This window comes from Cryptomeria japonica, chromosome 9 (assembly GCF_030272615.1).
Source record: "Cryptomeria japonica chromosome 9, Sugi_1.0, whole genome shotgun sequence".
Classification (NCBI taxonomy): domain Eukaryota; kingdom Viridiplantae; phylum Streptophyta; class Pinopsida; order Cupressales; family Cupressaceae; genus Cryptomeria; species Cryptomeria japonica.
This window is the reverse complement of record NC_081413.1, coordinates 15,830,699-15,850,975: the sequence shown is the minus strand read 5'-3', so window position 1 is coordinate 15,850,975 and position 20,277 is coordinate 15,830,699. Positions and strand designations below refer to the sequence as shown.

At 37.3% G+C, this 20,277-nt stretch overlaps 1 protein-coding gene across 2 annotated transcripts in view; it reads left to right on the top strand.

Moving 5' to 3' along the window:
• The window catches only part of LOC131051152 (stress enhanced protein 1, chloroplastic), a 93,374-nt gene extending 75,216 nt beyond the window's left edge, over window positions 1-18,158 (top strand). The window contains exon 4 of one of the 2 annotated variants that reach the window (XM_057985535.2): window positions 17,860-18,158. In XM_057985535.2, coding sequence (XP_057841518.2) covers window positions 17,860-17,964 — 105 coding nt within the window. In that variant the 3' untranslated portion in view covers window positions 17,965-18,158. The remainder of the gene's footprint in view (window positions 1-17,859) is intronic. The other variant, XM_057985536.2, reaches the window with a different exon arrangement.
• The last annotated feature ends 2,119 nt before the right edge of the window (window positions 18,159-20,277 follow it).

Genomic DNA, 20,277 nt, shown 5'->3' with positions numbered 1-20,277 from the left:
ACCCAGCCCCCCCCAAAAAAAAAGAAGTTGTCTTCTAGACGACAAAACAAAATGGGTCCCCTGAAGTCACTTAGATTAGCCACACCTCTTGGAGAAGCCACTCTCGTAGGTGTGTTGTTTTAGAGGGTGCTGTACTTGAGGGGTCCTTGTAGACACAATAGGTACAACACCATATGGTGTCCTTTTTGCAGAAAGTCACACTTGCGGTGGAGGGAGTAGTAGAGACGCCAGGAGATCCCTATGACCGAGGGAGTGGTACACTAAGAGATCCATATGACTGAGGGAATGGTACGCTAGGATACCCCTACAGTCGAGGGAGTGGTATGGGATATCCCTACGGCGGAGGAGGAGGTTGCTGTAACAGAAGGCAAGATATCAGGGAAGGACGTGGATGCATCCTTAGATAGTTGGCTAGGGAGATTTTCTATGGCAGCACATGCACCACCACCCTCTTCACCACGTACAATTGCGGGTGACCAGGTGGGGGGTGAGGTGGAAGTAGGGCAGTAGGCTAGTAAGGAGGAAAGTTAGAAGGAGAACACAAACACAATATAGATATCGAGGGTGAGAGCACCCAGCTGGGAGAGGTAGGGATGATTGGCACTGAGTCTAGGCGAGCTGAGAAGGACAATGCATTTAATGGCGCATGGGTGTCTAGACCAGACCCACAAGATCCATTAGGTTCCATCCAGAGATTTTTGACAGAGTTGGACGCTTTCACGGATGTTGCGTGGGGGATTGTAGACTTGGCTCTACAGGTGGATGTAGGCGCAATACCTGAGGCAGAGAAGATCCTAGATTTTATGAGGACTTGATGTTAGGAGTTTGCATGACATTTCACATAGCATGGCTGTCCAACTGAGGAGACTCAGGGGATGTTGGAGAATTGGTGCCAAATGCACACCATGCAGGGATAGGGGATACTTGGGCCTACACTCCAAGGCATGGAGAGTTCTTTCTGAGAAATTATTTTCTAGATGCGTAGGGCCCAAGTAGAGTAAGAAATTGCCGAGGAAGAGGTTGTGGGCATTTGGAAGGAGTTGGACAAATGGGCAAAACTCGTAGCTGTTGAGCAGGAACTATGAGCTGAACTAGAGGAGGAGGTGGTGCACCAGAATTCCCCGGTGGTTGAGCAAAGTGCCAAGGTGGGGGAATTGAAGGATAAGGTAGCAGTACTTACAAGACAGGTGGAGTAGAAAGACAAAGACTTAATGGAGGCCATGTATATGGTGAAGACAATCAGAGAGTGCCAGTTGGTTGCCGAGCATGACTTACGACTTCGTACGAAGCAGCTACAACACCTCTGACAACAATTTCCAGCATCCTCCACTACTCCAGGAATGTCTTCTCACCCTCCTCGTCCTTAGTAGTATCTAGGTTGACAAGCCCCATTTTGTTTTGTTTAGAAGACGACTTTTTCTTTTGGGAGGGACGTAGTCGACATAAAATGCCTATTGTCATGTTTGATAATATTTGTTATCTGCCAATGTATTAATTGTTTGTATTAAGTGGGTTTTCACTTTGGGGTAGTGTTGTGACGTTTTCACACGTCGCCCCATTGCAAATGGGGACCCCTACTCTTTTGCTTTTTAGGGTTTGTTTTCTAGGTCTTTTAGGGTTTTGTCCGTTGGCCTTTGCATTTTGAGTGTCGCCAAGGGGATCACATGGATAGCAAGTCCGGCTTGAGTGAAGTCCTGATCCTGAATTTTGGCTAAGTCTGAAAGTCCTGATCCTGAAAATTGGCTAAGTCTGGAATGTCCTGATCCTGAAATTTGACTAAGTCTGGAAACTGAAAAACCTCCAAAAACTAGATTTTGCAATATAACTCCTGGAGGTCTGAAACCACTCTCAAACATCCTGAAAGTATATATGGAATATAACTTAAAGTATAAGAAAAATATTATATTCCATAAAAATTATCCTGATAGAGAGTTCAAAAAGTCAAATTTCGCTCCCGACCCTTGCTGAGGATCCAGAGCGAATTTCGCTCCTGACCCTCTTAGGAGGTCCAAAGCGAATCTTGCCCCTGTCCCTCTCCAAGGATCCAAGGCGAAAAAACCTATTGGAGTCATTTCTGACCTTGTTTGGTCAAATTAAGATATCAAAGGCGTGGTGGAGGATGAAATGAACGTGATAGAGCATCCAGACTTGATTAAAGACAATGAAATGATGGAATTTCGTCTAGAAGGGTAATTTCGCTCCTGTCCCTCACCAAGGGACTAGAGCGATTTTCTTTATATACACATTTTTAGACCTTTCTTGGACTTGAACTCTTATTCATGGCGTGTAACAAGGTGAAATCTTCCCTAGCAAGGACATTTCGTGATGAAAGGTGAAGCATTTTGGCCTAGAGGGCAAAATTCGCTCCTGTCCCTCACTGAAGGTCCGGAGCTTGATTTTCAAATTTGCACTATTTTTGCAAGATCAAAGTGATTTTATGATTGGAAGAGATCAAAGAAAGCATCATTTGTGCGTTGAATACAATTTGAATGGTCCACAAACAAGGAAAACAACCCAAATGACAAAAGGCGCTCCTGTCCCTTGCTGAAGGTCCAAAGCGATTTTCTAAAAGTGCAATTTTCTTGCAAGGACGAGGTAAGTTTTGTGATTGAAATGAATGGAAGAAGGCGTGTTTAACCTGTTGAAGATAATTTGGAAGGCCGACAAAGGATGGATAAGCTTAAATTTGCAAAATCGCTCCTGTCCCTCACCAAGGGACCAGGGCGAAAAACCTAATATCCACCCTTTCTCTTCAAGTTTGGACAAATCTAAGCCTTGAGATAAGTTTGAAATGAGGTTTAAAATGCCTTGAGATGGAATTGAGATGCAAAGATTACAAATTTTGATGACAATGGGGAAAAGCGCTCCTGTCCCTCTCCAAGGGTCCAGGGCGATTTTTTACAAAACCAATAGCTTCCCTCCAAGGTTACGCTAAGGCAAGATTGTGCAAGGATGAAAAAGTCTTCTAAGGCATGGTGAACAAAGATTTGACTTCAAAACTTGATAATCCTAGGCTAAAATGCAAAAGGCGCTCCTGTCCTTCACTGAAGGACCAGGGCGAAAAGCTTTGGAACACCTATTTTGCCTTGCAAAAAACAAGTTAAACATGTATGGAATGGATGAAAGAGATCATCACTTACCCCACATTGAGAGTTGGCAATTAAAAGGACGAAGAAATAAGAGCAAAAGTGAAAATCGCTCCTGTCCCTCTCCAAGGGTCTAGGGCGAAAAAGTCTTAAAGGCACCTTCCTCCTAGGGATCAAGTGAAATCAAACTCAAACCTCCAATTAAAAATGCCATTTAGATGCCTAGATGAAGTTTTGGACAAGAAAAATGAGGAATGCAAGGCCAAAATTGAAAGTTCGCTCCTGTCCCTCTCCAAGGGTCCAGGGCGAAGTTAGTGGCATTCTTTTTTTTTTTACCATATTTGAGCATTGATATCTTCCAAATTGCATTAGATGCCAAATTGCTAACTTCGAAATATTTGGAAAAATTAAATTAAATTGGCATTTGATAAAAGACGCATTGGCATTTAATAAATTGATTTTAGGCCTTAAAAAATCGAACTTTTATTGTGAAGGCATTTAAAATTAATTTTTATTAAATTAAAATTAAATGTGGAGCGCACAAGGCCTTATTTTCACTTATTTTGCCAAGTTGGCCCCCCTTTTTTTACGAAATTTATTTATTTTTAACCTCTTTTTGCCAAGTCGGCCTAGAGGGAGCAAAGGGGTGAGCGCTCTATATATTGGAGGTGTTTTTTTTCACAATTCAAATCATTCAATCATCCTTTCAAGTGCGAATTTGGAGAGCTAATTGAAGGTGCAAAATCTAGCTGGAGTGGAGCGAATTTCTACTAAGTGTGGAGACTAAGGAGGGCGAAATTCTTTTGAAGACTAATGGAGGCGTAATTCATCCAAAGGAGGACTATAAACTAAGCCTTGTCCATCAAAATCCGGTCTTCTCTCATCATTTTTTTCAAGGTTTTGTAGTTAAGCACTCAAAGGAGGAGGTATGAAGAATCATTTTTGAAGTTCTTATTCAAGACTTATTGTGATCCCATTGCAATTTTGTAAAGTCTAAGTCTTGAAGATCCAAATTCCATTCATTATTAATTTGAAAATGTATAGTTCTTGATTTATCATGACTTTTTTCAAATTAATATCTTAAGTTTTACCTTTGAAAGGTCTTAAATTTCATGCTTTGAGGTTTGATGCTCAAAAGACTAACTTTAATATTTTGTGTAGGCATCAAATGGAGATCCCGGAGTTGGAAAATTAAGCCAGATCAAGGACGGTCTCCTCCAAGAAGATCAAGCAAGGATAAGGGCGACCTCCTCCAGTCTAGCATTGACAAAGATGGCCTTCTTCGAACTAGCATCGACAAGGACGACCTTCTTCGATCCAGCATCATCAGGATAAGGGCGACCTCTTCTAATCTAGCATTACAGGGCGAGGTACATCATCATCCTGCAAATCAAGGACACAAGAAGTTAGAGCAAAGGGTTCGTTGAAGAAGCAGATAGTTCCAGATGAATTAATTAAAGCTAGCTTCTCAACAACATCAAGTTGAATATCTACCAAGTCACAAGTGTCAGACGAGGTGGCATCCTAGTCATCACTTCTCCAGTCAGTGTGGTTCACCTCAGCATGTCCAAATTCAATGCACCTAACTCATGGAAGGTGGCACAAACTTCGATGTACCTACCCCAGCTATCCATTGGTTGAATTTTCCTGAGAAGACGTGTCCTAAAAATACAATTTTATCATTGGTCAAGCATTAAATGTTATGTAATGGTTGTAACAAACCCTAATTAGGGTTTTCATTGTTGAATCTTGGCCATTGATCTCAAATTGATCTCAGCCATCGAATTGTATTAAGGGCACTATATAAGCCCCAACTCTTCATTTTGTAAGAGTTAATAGAATAGAGTTGGAAGCAGTTAGAGAATAGTTAGAATAGTGAATTGGTCAGTTGATAGAATAGCAGTTAGAGTAGAGTAGAGAGAGAAGGCCAAGATTGTTGCCAAGATGTTGTTGTAAAAGACTTGTAACTTCATTGAAGAAATGGTGAAATTTATAGGTCGATTCGACAATTTGCATGGTCTCTATACTTCTCATGTTTGATTTCATGTTATTAGATGAGTGGAAGAAATGTGCTTGATTGATGGTGGAATTCGTATATCCATACTACTAGCAGTTTGTTGATTGCAGACTTGCCTTGTGTAGTCAACTGGAATCATTTAGCTTAAGCTTAACTTCAATTGTTGCTTCTTCATTGATATGCATCAGCTTGATGGTGTCTATGCCTGCAGTGATGATTTGAACATCATAAAGCTTTCCTTCGAAGATTGCACTAACCTTGTGGAGATGGCCCTGGGATGTCAAAACAAGACCTAGTTAGAATTTCATCAAAGATCAATCATTGCTCCTACATTCCTTAGTATTAGGATTAGATTCTTTCCTCACTCTCATCTTTTTTCCTTTTTTTCAAATCTAAGCTAGTAAAATTTTGTGTTCCAGCGATATTCAAAGCAAATCAGACGTTCAGTCATCAAGTGTAAGTCCCCTTGTGATTCCAACAAATCACATCATACCACTGGTGCTTATCCACATGTAGAGATCCTACAGCAAAGAACCTTGAAGTCATCCCGATTGATCCTTTTCGCGACATCTTCAGCATTCGGAGGCTTTACTCAAGAGAGGATAAGGTACCCTTGGGTATTTTATTCTGTGTTTGATAGTGTACAAAACACACGTCAACAGGTAGTTAATGTGTCGGTTGGTTGACGGTTGTGTACCTTTCGGCAACCGTCGGGTCCTTTAAATATGTTGTGTACCGCCAACGAAGGTAGTACGGTATAGTTGGATTTATTGTAATCCTTGGCCGACCATCTTTGGTCTTCTTCTTTGTAATAATTGCATGTGCGAATAAAGATATATTTTATTCCTGTGTTTGGTATGCATTGTCATGTACATTATTATTATTTCTTGTATTTAATTTATTTGTTGTAGCGGTAAACAACCATCTGACTAGGAGGCATACAATAGAGCAATGATATTGAAAGCAAAAGAAAAATGTCTTCACACTCTCAAAGAAGGAACAAAGAGGATAATGACTTTATTGCAAGCAACAACAATGAACAAGGAATGGTTCCTACGAATGAAGAAGAAACTTAAAAACAAGACCAACAAAGAGCTAAGGGACTTATGTTGTATGCAAGGCAAGATAGAAGGCCACACCAAGGCTAATTGCCCCAAAAAGATATTTTGCGAGATTTGCCAAATTATAGGCTACTCAATTAAAGATAGCTTGTAAAATTTGAAGAATAAATGTACATGGGTAATTTTTACCCATGCAAAAGTAGTCGACATCTCCAACTACACCTTTGAAGCCATAGAACAAAAAAGGCACATCTCAAAGTGGTTATCGAAATTAGGTGAAGAATAATGGTCATGGATGCCACAATAATAATGGGGGAGGTTGGGGTTGAATACAATATAATATTAAGGGTTGGCCTACAATACAATGTCCAAAGTGCAGTGAATGGGGCCAATTGCAAGGGATTGCCCTAGAAACTAGTGTAATACAATACTATTTGATGACATTGGATGTGCAAAGAATTTTTTCGGTGTAAACATGAACATGATTAATGCAAACAAAGGAGGATTGATAGTAACACGAGCTCAAGCACAAAAAGTTGCAAATCTTAATTGTTGTACAAAAAAAGAAAGACTTTGTGAAGCTAGAGTTGAGGTAGAGCATGCTATGGAAAATAAATGTCACCACTCAAATGAAAATGTAGGTATGGCAATGAACCAACTAGAGTCAAATAAAATTATTGCAAGGTGAGTACTTCAAACCAATGTACCAATTGAAGTAGTGGACTTATTGCAAAGTATTCTCAAACTTACGAATGCTATAGCCAATACCATACTTGCTAGCGACCAGTTGGTGCATGCTACGACCCATGTAGAATTCATAAGTGTGAATAATGAGGACCCAAGAATCAAATTCCCTTGATGGGAGATCAGGTGATTGATCGAATGCTCCTCATAGTGAATTTTGCAAGGAGACTGGCCATGGTACATATGTATATTCTAGGAAAGAACCTAACAAATACAATTTTGGATACTGAGTTTGGTGTGAATGTACTTCCGAATGATATTTGGTGAAGCTTGGGAAAGTTAACTATTTGCCCACTAATTTTCTAGTTGGTAGGAGTGAACCAACAAGGAATATAAGTGCTTGGAGTTTTCATGCCATAAAAGGTAAGAATTGGAACTCTAGCAATTCTATTAGACCTTGTTGTCATCTCATTACATGAAAGTGTACGATGTTTGTTGGGTCTTGGTTGGTTTGCAGCCAACGTTGACTATATGTGTAAGAAGAATCTTCTCCTTGTAAAAAATAAACGTTAGAAATATATAATTGATTTGAGGAATTAGGTAGTGAGTGTGGAAGCAGCCTTCTTGGATTCATTAGATTTGAAATCTGGAGAAAGGTTGATAGAGAAGTTTGATCAAGGTCCCAAGGAATCAAACACCAAACAAATCTTGGAACTTCATCCATATTTTGAAGATGAAACAAGTTCCTGTAATGGTCTATTCTACTGGCAAATGGAGAACTATGAAATATTTCTGCCTAACTGCAATTTTATTGAAACCATGGATATAAATGAAGACAAACAAGTAGAATGAGATGACATGAAGCAAAAGAAAGAATTGTTCAAACTTTATGAAATAATGGAAAATTGATTAGTACTTGTGGAAAATTTGGATTGAACAAGTGCGAAAGTTGTAAATGGCTTGAAATTAGAATTTTATTATCAATGAACAAAAAATATCAATTTGATTGATTTTTATGTTGCAGTTGAAGCACCGGACTCACTCGGAAACCAAGAAATTGATGAAGATATGGCTCAAAGTAATGAGATTAAAAAAAAATATCTAGCTAAAGCCCATAATAAGATATTGCCACAATGAGTGTTAGGAAAGACCTCACGCTTCTTGTATGAATTGTTGGTTGAAAATTTTGTACACCTGGGGGATGTGCAAAATTGTGGTTTCAGCCATAGTGTGTGAGTGTAAAACTCTCCTAATTTAGGGAAGGCTCCCCCGCTCTACAAACTAAACTAATCTAATATGGGTGAGATAATAGTCTTTTCTTCTTTCAAGAAAAACTATACTCTTTTCTCTTCACATAAAAGTAATAGCAATTGAAAATAAATGACAACAAATACATAAATGAGACTTTTTTGTAGGATTTGGAACATAAAAGGAAGCAAAGTTTCCATGAAAGCACAAAGATCTCCGTCACTTCCTCGGGACGGGAAAACAAAAAGAAAGCTCAAAGTCAACTATCTATTCTCCTATCAACATTTTTAGATGATTTTCTGGTAACCAAGCACATTATGTAGCAGCTTAAAGTCTAACTACATGATGCACCTCTTATGCACAAACATAGAAAATGAAAACAACACAAAGTTTGCAAGTTACCCCCTTTGCTTGAGCTTTCTACAGTGGCTTCAAACGTGACAAACAACTCAAAGTCTGTAGTATCAAATCTTAAAACCAATTTAAAACTCCAAACGCAATAAGCAGCTCAAAGTTTGCAAGGTTGCATTTAAATCCCTCTAGAACAATAGAACAAAGATCACAATCAACTCCAGAAAATGTCGTCACATAACAACTTGCATTGGCACAAAGTTTCAACACAACTTGCCTCTTTATTGAAAGCAATTTGATTTACATCTAAGCTCAAAGTCTTAGAGTGCACATACAAACTGGTAGACTTTTGTTGCATTGCCAAAAGATAAAAATCACAATAGATCCCCTCAAGTATTTATAGGAGAGGAACCTTGAGAAAATGGTGGGAAGATCCTAACTAACTTGAGAAATTCTCTCAACCACCATGACTTATTCCAGCTATAGTCCTAATCTAACTCAACTTGTAGCTGCCTTACAAGTAATTACATTTTACAAAAGTGCAAGTGAAAGTGACACTTGCAATTACAAATACATGATTGAAACTATTCTGTGTCCGAAGACATGACTCCAACTACATCATCCTTTGTCTGTGATGATCTTCATGTTGCTTTAGGATGCTAGAACTTGAACTATTCAGGATTGGTGAAGACATCTCGAACCGGAACGGGAATTTGCATCCTCCATAGTCTTTGTGTCTTTAATCAATGAACTTCAACCTTTCACATGCTTGAGGTAGTACTGGCTTTCAACCATTCATACCACTTATCCATCTCCTTGTGTGGCTCCATCATGTTGTTTTTCCTTCTTTGTATCATCCTCCAATCTTGGAATCTGCTTACAAAATAAGGCCAATGCCTTAATCCATTGATTTGGTAGGTCGTGTGTGCAAACAAGACTGACAAGAGAAGGGACAAATCGATGCAAAAATGGGCTCACAAGTGAATTTCGAGTTCTGGAAACTGCATTACATGTGTGGAAAAACAAGAGCATTAACTTGCAATTGTGGAGAACAAACATGCAACTTCATATGTGTAGTGGGTAACTACAAGTTTGCACTTGTAATTGGACCTTAAAGACCCATTTTCAAGTGTTTTTGAGTGCATTTTGGACCAATTTCGGGTTTTGGAAGGCTGATTGCAAGTGAGGACACAACTGCAATCAGGTTTTAAAATTTCGGCTGCAAGTAGACTTTAAATGGGAAAAATGAATGAAGGTATAAAATGAATGGATGAAATGGTGGGAAAAGGGATTTTGATATGTGGGAAATGATGGAAATAATGATTTTGACCTATGATGGTAAACTTGGATGACCATCGATAAATATGGAGAGGAACATTTTCATCTTGGCAACTTTAACTTGTAATCAGATCTTGTTTGAGCAAAATGCCCTTGATCAAAGCAAATGGACTTGAACGAAACCGAAATGCTCTTATAAATAGGTAAGGAAGCCACCATGTTGTGATTGCAATCAGCAAACAAATCAGTTTTGCCTTTAAACCTTTCCACACAAAACGGTTTGGAAAGAGAAGTGTGTTCGACTTCAAACACTCATCAATGGAGGAAAAATGTGAGACATGTTTGCAATGTGGCAACAAGGGCGAATTTCATGCTCCAAAATGTGTCAAGAACCAGCAAAAAATGGATCAAAAAATGTCTTCAAAAACGCAAAACGTGTTTGCCAAAACCATTTTTGCTAGAAAACGTGGCAAGAAGCAACGATTCCTAACAACTTCGCATGAATGCGGGACGGATTTAGGGGAAGAATGCCACAAAAAACGGATTTGTGGGAGCAAATGTGTAGGTCGAGTGCTTCCTTTCTAACTTCAAGCAATATCTGCCCTCCAAAAGATGCAATTGGGTTTTAAAAACCCTTTGACAAGTTAAAAGTAACATTACTTTTCCTTCACTTGGGCAAATTTGGGTTTCTAGGGAACAAAAGCACAAAAATAAAGAGCAAAACGACTTGTTATGGGGAAAAACATAAAAACTTGTAATACGGAAATACAATTCCCATTACAACTAAAGACACAAGACTTAAAAACTTAAAAAGACTTGTAATAGGAAATACAATCCCTATTACAACTAAAGACATAAAGTAAGAACTTTTATGAGAACTTACAAGTTTTCATTAAACTTGTAATTTTAAATTCACTTGCAATTTGTCCAAAAAGTTCCTACAAACAACTTAAAAGACAAAAAAAAAAAAGAAAGTAAATGGAAAATAAAAAGCAAGTTACAAGTTACAAGTCTTTTATAAAGTTCACTTGTAATTGCTTGAAAAAACCCCTACAACACAAAAACAAAAGAAAACTCCTAACTCGCAAAAGAAGGAAAATTCCCCACTCATAGTCAAGAGGAAAAAACCCTAATTTGAATGAAAGTGTAGTATCCCCCTTAATTTTTCCCAATTTGTTTCCACAATTATATTCAACACAACACTTGTTATGGTTAGGAAATGAAAACCAAATGCTGCTGAAAGTAACCCTCCACTTTTTGATCACAGAGAGCCCAATTTGGGAGGGTGAGAGCATACAGTGTCGAGGGGATTGTTAGATGCCAATAACCGAAAATGATTACAATCTTCGGGCGGCAAGCCAACCCCTTCCGCTTATACATCGGGATAATGAAAACAATGCAATCACTTGGTGGTAAACTAGTTAAGGACAAGCTAAAGAACTGAAGAATGCAATCACTCAACCGCTTGTTCAGCAGGAGGACTAGAAATGAAATTACAATCAACTCTACCGCTTATGCAGCGGGAGGTCAGTATTACAATATTCAAAATAGGCGGCAAAGCCAGCCTCTTCCACTTATGCAGTGGGACTAAGAGCAATATTCCAATTAGATAGCTGTTAGTACCTAAGTCATAGGGTTCGCCGAATTTCAACCATGAAGTTCGAAATTCGGCGAACTCCAAAACGTCATTAAAAATTCGTTCAAATTCGACGTAGATTTGTATGACTGAAGGGCTTAGTTTTTTTCTTTCCTGCCTCTATCAATAACAAAACCGAGTGTGGAGCAGGTTGAGTTTTGAAACATCGCGCAGAGGAAAATTAATGTGTTACGGTTTTTTCCGTCTATCCCTTATGGTTCTCTTTATCTATCCTTTGCGTCATGGTTCTTTCGATTCTTTCCTTCGCGCCATGGTTTTTTCCATACTGTCCTTCATGAATTTCATAGGTTCTTTCCGTCTTTGCTGCGTGGAACTCCTATAGATTGTGCTCGTGTGCTCCTTCCTCTATTGGTCTGACTTGTTAGGGTTTTCTGCGAACGAGCCTTTTATTTTTGAGTTTTGTTTTTCTTTTAACCTTTTGTTTTTTTCAAATAAAATTTAGTAGCTTTATATTTAACGATTTTAACCCATGACATTCGTTTATTTATTTAATTTTTTATAATATATTTAAATTTAATATTTAAAATATTTAAATTATATTTTTAAATAATAATATATTTATTATTTACCTTTAATATCATTTAGATTAAATTTTAAACATATTAATATTATAATATTTTTTAAATTTATTGAAATTTAATATAATATTATTTACTTTTTAGTTTATTATTTATATATTAAAAAATTAAATTATTATTTATTTTTTTTCATAAAAATGTACAAGGCGAATTTAATGTCGAATTTTTTGCCCTTGTCGAATTTCATCCGAACTTCATTGTTGCCGAACTCGAACTCAAATTCGAACCTTGTGACTTAGGTTAGTACTACTAACCAGCTTTACAATGCACAATATGGATTACAATTTAAGGGAAATCACTAATCCAAAGATAGGCGGCAAGGCCAGCCTCTTCCACTTACGCAGTGGGACAAGAAAGAACAATAGAAACTGCTGTTAGTACTACTACTAACATTACAATATGAATCATAGCATATAAGAGTGATGAACCAAGTGCAATAACATGACCAACAACTGCAAATGAAACCTAGTCCTTTAACTGCAAATGAAACCTAGTCCTTTCTCTGAATCGACCTTCTCATAGGAGCAAATATACTTTATAAAAATGACAATAAAATCATAATTTGGCATCCAAGGTAGATAAGTGAAATATATTATAAAATTAACTTATTTCTCCATAAGGCGTCCATCTTGCCTTATTAATATTTCACTTTATAAAGTATTTTTCCTCAACAATAAATCGCCCAATATATAATTAAGGAAATGACTTAGATATCAATATAACTTAAGCAATCCCTTTAAAATAAATCGTCCAACCTTTGCCTTAAGTTATAATTTATTTTAGAACACTATTTTTCATCAAATATTGAACTTGCCAAAACCAGCTCCAAGGATATGGGGAAACAAGTTGAGAGAATTGCCCTGCCAGAAATAGTCACAGAATTGAGCTAAAGAACCCTTGCCAAGAATAGCACCAAAAAATGCTTGGAAGACCAACTGCTCAAACTGACCTGCTGGAAATAACCATCTGAACAGGCCTGCTGACATCCTGCTAAAAATAGAACTACTAAAAATAGTACTTACTAAAAATGGTAAGTGTTTCCAAAGTGATTTTAACCACATTCTGAGCAGCCGTCGCCAGAAATAGTCATTGAACTGAGCTGAAGAACCTTTGCCAAGAATAGCACCAAAAAATGCTTGGAAGACCAACTGCTCAAACTAACTTGCCGGAAATAGCCATCTGAACAGGCCTGCTGACATCCTACTAAAATAGAACTGCTAAAAATAGTACTTACTAAAATAGCATACTGTTAAAAATAGTAAGTGTTTCCAAAGTGATTTTAACCACATTCTGAGCAGCCGTCGCACTTACTAAAAATAGTAAGTCTAGAAAAAGTCACTCGATGTAGATGCATGTCGAACCATCTTGAAGCTCTCTAAAACCCAGAAGGAATCCAGAATCCAAACTGTCAAACTCCCACATACACCCCTTGAAAACACCAAACAATCCTCCTAGAAAATAGTAAACCCTAATTTCTGCTCCCGACTAGCCTACGGGCCTTCGAAATAGGCTAACGGCCAACTGAACTAATCACTGCGGATAAGGGGACATTACAGAAAGACATAGCAAATGAACTCGGAACGCGATGAATTTTGAAACATGGATCAAGGATGAATCGAAGATTAGTCCAGGTCAGAAAGAAGCAAAATTTTTGCCTCGGGAAGCGCACCTTAAGAGTAAAATCTCCAACTTGTAGTGACTTCTTTGAAACCCGAAATTGCACAAAAAACTAAGAAAATGAAGGCCAAAACTTACCAAAACTTGGACAACGATGGCAAAGACAACCCCTGATGATTTGACGCTAACAAATGTGAGTTTTGCACCTCGTAAAATGTGCCTTGGAGACAAAAATGACACATTTTGAGCAAAAATTTGTAGGGGTTGTCACATTTTTGAAAATCCAAAAATGAGGACAACATGAATCAAGTTAATTATAATGTCAGCACTTTGCAGATTCCAACACTCACTCAAACCATATGCCCTCCAAATGCCATTGTACAACTGCTTGTTTGGTGGGTCCCAAGACAAACCATATGGTTTGTTGGAAATAAGTTTACCATTGTATGTTCAAGTGGGCAGTGATGTTTCTCCACCTTATGCTATTGCAGGTTGTACTTTATAATATCTAATTAAAAAGATCATCACAGACTCACTCACTTTTGTGGATTCAATTGGCATTGTGGAGTCATTGAAAACAGACCCAATCACTTGTATCATACGGTCTGCATCCATAGTATATTTCCAAGCCACAGCTCTCACTGTTTGCTTCCCTGTTGTAACATCTTCAATCATATAGTCCTGTGAACCTTTTGCCAGCATGATTTGACTACAATATGGTCACCCTTTGTATGATTAACATCTTATGCAATTAGTGGTCCCCATTTGTGCCAAATACTTATGCTCAGATGCTGTTGTTGAACTTTCATCGAACCTTGCCATTGTATGGTCCTCTAGAGCGAATTTGGAAGTGTGTGCTTTGGTTATATAGTCAACAATGCACTTGTTTGAAAATTCAATTGTATGCCCACTTGCTGAAGTATGCATTGAACTACACTCCCATTCTACCATATAATCTAATATTTTGATTCAACTATACAATCTCAACATTCACTAGGTTCCATTCATTGTATGGTCCCCTTCAATAGCCATAGTCTATAGGCAATTGGTCTGTTGTATTTGTTGACGGGTGTTTTGACACAGTCAACAACTTAGATGAAATACCATGGATATTTATTTGTTCCTGAAAGGAAATCGATTCCCCAAAAGAGACTGGCAATCCCCAAGGTATTTGCAGGATAACTTATGGACCTTTGTATTGCTGTTCTAATCAAGGGCCTGTAGTGTTTTAAAAGATTTCCAATATCCAAAGGGTTAATTGAACACAGACAATCAGTGTTTCAGATTTAGCAATGGATATACAAAAACTGATTCAAACTTTTATTGCCATAAAGCATCACATTTAAGTTCATAAACCAGCAACAAATCAACCTGCAATCATTAGGTTTCTCTTCATAAAAACAAATTGCAATTTTGGTTCCTAAAACTAATCCTAAATTATTATTTCTGTAAAAAAATGCAAATGATTAAGGGCTTAGAGAGAAAATGATTGGCAATCTAAGCTTGTTTTCTCATTTCACACATCACTAATGAATAGACAAGTTTCAAGTTTGCAAAATAAACCCTTCCTGATGTGGCCCTGAAAATCAGCAACCAACGTCCAAGAAGGTGCAATCTCCAAAGGGAATTGACCATGCAAGCTGCTGCAACAATCACTTGGTCCTCAACATAGATTGAAAGGGAGCTTCAACAACTGATTTATAGGTGTTCATGTTGACTACACAAGGCATCTTACAACCAGCAAGACATTAGAAAATGAAACATATCGCAAAGTCATCAAATATACATGAACTAGGTGCTGAAAATGAAAGGGAAATTCAGTGAGTATGGGAAACCATGTAGAAATGGAAAAATTTAAACAAATCAGATGTTTTATTGTTTTAAGTTCAAGGTTTCCAATTTTTTTTTAACCCTCACAAAGTCTTCGAGCTATGTATAGATAGAAATCAACTTCATGATACTAAGTTTTTGGTATTAGATCAATGGCCAATATCAATTTGATCCAATGGTCTCAAATTCAATCCTAAACTCAAGTCAAATTCATTTAATTCTTGTGGCAAGGGTTTTCCATTGTTGGAAAACAGTTTTCTCTATGATATGATCAGCATTAACATTGGTGGCAGCACAAGTTCCAAATCCAGATTTTATTTTTCCTTTTATATTTTTTCTCTAGCCAGTTTCTTCTCTTTGCCTAGGTAGCTGGGTACAAGCTCCAAGGCAAACAACTTTAGTTGAGAATGCATAACTTGTTCTTGAAAGTTCCTCCAGTCATGCAGTATGCCTCCTTATCACAATTCTAGCATAAACAGTAACATATTGTCATAGTGTGACTAGTTTCTTAACCATTACCTCTCTTTGCAGCTTCATGTTTTCATTTTTCTTCATCTTTCTAAAACTTGATTCTCATTAAAACATCCTTGTGTCTTCATCTTATATCAACTACAAATCAAGAGCATGACAATGTTAGGAAAACAGCGACCATGTCTTCTGATCAGCCACCTTCCATGTCATCATCCTCTCTTGCGTTGTGACCTCTTTTGTTAAATTTCTTACTCTTTTTCAGGGATTCTCTTCTTTTCATTCTCTTTTTGCAGGGACAGCAGCACATCAGGAGTTATGAACTTTCAGGATCAAGTACTCTCCATTTTGTATCATGATCAGCCTATCATGATCAGCCACTTGTCTCCTGCACAAAAATACCAAGTATTAAATTCTTCTTAAGCATATCATTTTCAAACTATAAATCACCAATGCAAGGGTTATTTAATATCCATTGAACCCTAATGGCAGCATTTATCTCTCATTGCAATCTCAGCCAAACAAGATTCAGGACTTGTATCTTATGACCAACCAAATTGGGTGTTTCCAGTGGCAAACCCACTCGTTTTTACCTCCTCTATCTTTGTCTATTCACTCATGAAGTTCCTTGCAACAATCATAGCGCCATCTTCTCAAACTAACCATAGTCTTTTTTTCAATGATTTATAGGACTTAAACAATTCCAGGTGGTCATAGTAGTTGCATAGTGGCTTTAAAGTGAACATGAGTCCTAATTTGTCTGCAGCTTCCGTGACAGACCGTCTTTGCATGCAATAACATTAATCGACACCCTTTGTGAAGTCTCTTGACAGTCTTAAAATCTTGAAGACAACCTCTAGGTAGCACTTGTGACCTTCAGAACTTACCGGTAACAGCTATGTTTAGTCTTATTAACAATTCCAGCATCAGGGCAGCCTAAGTACCATGTTTGGGTTAAAGTATATAGCTGTAGGTATGATGCAACTGCCCCATGATGACCTATTGATAACAACCACCTTGCAACTTTTCTATTCAATACGAAGTAGAAGCCACACTTGTTGAAGTGTGTGCTTTCCAATTCTCTCAAACTCTGTGCATTCATTCTTCCAACTATTTTCGTAAACCATACAGTGTTGAATATGAATTGGAATATTTCTATATTGACTACTTTTTATATTCTGAAGATATAAATTCATTTGGCATGCCATCCATTTCCTTCAGCATCTAATATGTTAATGATTTTTCTTCTAGAAGTATGCTTGAAATGTTGCCATTTTCAGAAGAGACACCTGCCTAGCCTTCTCTTTGGTATGCTTTCTGCGTGCCTCTGGTATCTGAGGCTTTGGTAAGCATGATTAGGATAAGATAATTACCAATTTAATTTCACAAGATATTTAAATTCATTTATCTTGTATTGTGATTTTTTTTGAGTCATGAACTGAATATTGATAAGAAATAATATTACTGAAGTGTTTGAATGCTCAATTTTCACAGTTTGATCAAGGTGTTGATAATTTTCTGTACGCGGTCTTTTGCTACTTTTCTGTATAGGTTGCTATATTAAATATTACCTGCTAGAGAATCTTTATAAAGGCTGTTCTTACAGAATTCTTCTTAAAATGGTTCATGTCTTCATATTCTGAAATCATTTTTCTGACACCAAACTCTCTGGATCCCTGAAATCATCAATTCATTGATTTTAAAACATTGCCTAACATTTTATTAAATGTGACTTACAATTCTGTAGTGTTAGCTATGCTACTTCGAACTGTGGATACTGTTTTGGGTTTTGCTGGTTTTGAGTTAGTTGTATGATATATGATTTGTTTGCATTTATTCAAGAGACATATTTTCACAGACTCCCATGATTTCATAAGCCTAAATAAGACCCTTGAAAGCTACAGTTGTATGATTTTTCAAAATGCTTTGAGGTAATCATTCAAAATGGAAAATCTTATTGACAAGTTTTCTCTCCATTCTGCAGAATATTGGACTTACTTCTCCCCTGCCAACAGTTTCTTTGGGACTCACAGCTGCAATCGGAATTCTGACTGCATATTTCATTTTTGACTCTGGTTCTAAAGACTGATTACTGAATATGTACCATAATTTGTTGAATTTGGTAAAAAAAATGGTCTTGTAAACGCATGTAATTTGAATGGGTATTGCTGCACCATCCCTATTTCCTATATTCTGTTGTTTCCTGCTCTGATATATTTTCTATATTTGGGTAGTTCAGTTCAGTGTGATTATCAATCAAATTTCATGACTCATTATCAATCACACACAGTATCATTTTCTAATTGGATTGGTATTTTGAATTGAGTTTCACTGTCATTATTAAAATTTAGCAACCTTACAATCTCATTTGTACAGATTGCTTATTATATGATGCCAGAGACCAATAAAATTATTACATTAAACAAAATACAAAAGCATTTTGATACTCTTGTTCTTTAAATCTTAATTTGTGCTCCGAGACTCAATAATTGTTTAGGGTTTCCTAGATTGTCTCCTCTTCCATAAGAGAATTCCGACAGGTTAGCAGAGGGGGAGTGGATAGTGTTAATTCTTGTAATGTCGGTCGTGCAATTTCATGATTCCAATGCATAAATTTGATTACATGTTAACATATATAGATTAACTATTAGTATATACATTAACAAATGATGAATCAAAATTGAATTATTGTGTTTGCCACCGGTTACACTGTTTCATGTTATCGGGTTGTGATTAAGCGATTCTTAATAAATCACGCTCCTCACGATCGGTCAAGTAAATGATCCTTAATGCTTTTTAACGTGCTGTGGTGAGTGGTACGTAGGGAAGAGATGTGTCTTCTCATGTGGGAAGACATATCTCTTCACTACGTAACCCCTCATTCACATATATAACATGCATACAATGAGGAGGATGAGGACACGGAAATCAATAAGTGTTGTACATCCTTCAATTCACACTAAAGCAGTTCAAATACAACTTTTAGGTTATATCTCCATCTCTTCTATCTTCTTAATCACATAATTTGAATAAATTTAACATGGTATCAGAGCGAAGTTAAGGAAGATCGAATTAAATTCTGTAATGATCTTATAGACTTTCACTCGGCCCTTAGTAGATCACATTCCTATAATCCTAATGGCAACTGGAGTTTGGTTTGAAGATCGATTAGATGGAGCATCAAATTTTGTATCTTGGAAATTTAGGATCATGCTTGTTTTGAAAGAAAATAAAATTGACTCCCATGTCAAAAGTGAAATTCCTGAACCCTCTGATGATACAGAGAAAATTCAGTGGAGCAAGGATAGTGAGAAGGCTCTTAAGATAATTGTGGATTCAGTGAGAGACCACATTGTGCTAGTTATTTCTAAATATGAGACGACTTTTCAGATGTTCAAAGCCCTAGCTGACATTTATGAAATCAACAACACTAGCAGGGCTCTCATCTTAAAGAATCTACATCATATAGAGATGAATAAAGGAGAGATAGTTACATCCTATTTCTTGAGGATCACTGAGCTTAGGGATCAACTATCCACTATTGGACATCTAGTAGACAACAAAGAACTTGCTATGATGGCCCTAAATGGACTTCCTACCTCACGGGAATCGTTCATTCAAGGAATTAGTGCTCGTTCTAAATTTCCTAAGTTTGATATATTGAAAACCAATTGCATTCAAGAGGAATCTCGACTTGTCACAAGAGGAATAAAACAAAACAATGGTAATGAAGACATTCAAGTTCTAAACTCTAATTCCCACAAGAAAGGAAAGAAGAACTTTAAGAGAAAGAGGGACAACGACTCAAATGGAAAGAGGTCTTCAAAGAAGAAGAGAGACATTTCTGAAGTACAATGTTTTAGATGTGACCAATATGGGCACTATGCAATGAATTGTCCAAACAAGATCAAGCAACATGCTTCAATGGTAGAAATTAAGAAAGGGAGTGATTCTGAGAAACTAGTCTTCTACTCAACCCTCTCTAGTCAAGTCACCTCCAGTTCCAACACATGGGTGATTGACAGCGGAGCATCTCGACACATCATTGGATTTCGTGAGCACCTAGATACACTTGTGGAAAATTCAAATGAAGAAGTGACAATTGGTGATGACTCAAATTATCCAGTTATGGGAATAGGAACCTGCAATATCAACCTAAAGTCAGGCATATCCCTACAACTGACTGGAGTTCTATTTGTACCTGGTATAAAGAGAAACCTTGTCTCAGTTTCTGCACTTGAAGATATAAGGGTTATAGATGAACCTTTATGGAAGGAAAGGTACTTGCTTGGCCAAAGAACTCCACCATCAAGAAAGCCCACACCATTGGAGTAAGACAAGGGAGCCTCTACAGGCTTTGCACCACTCCACCTCAAGCCTTGATTCATGAGACTCCATATTC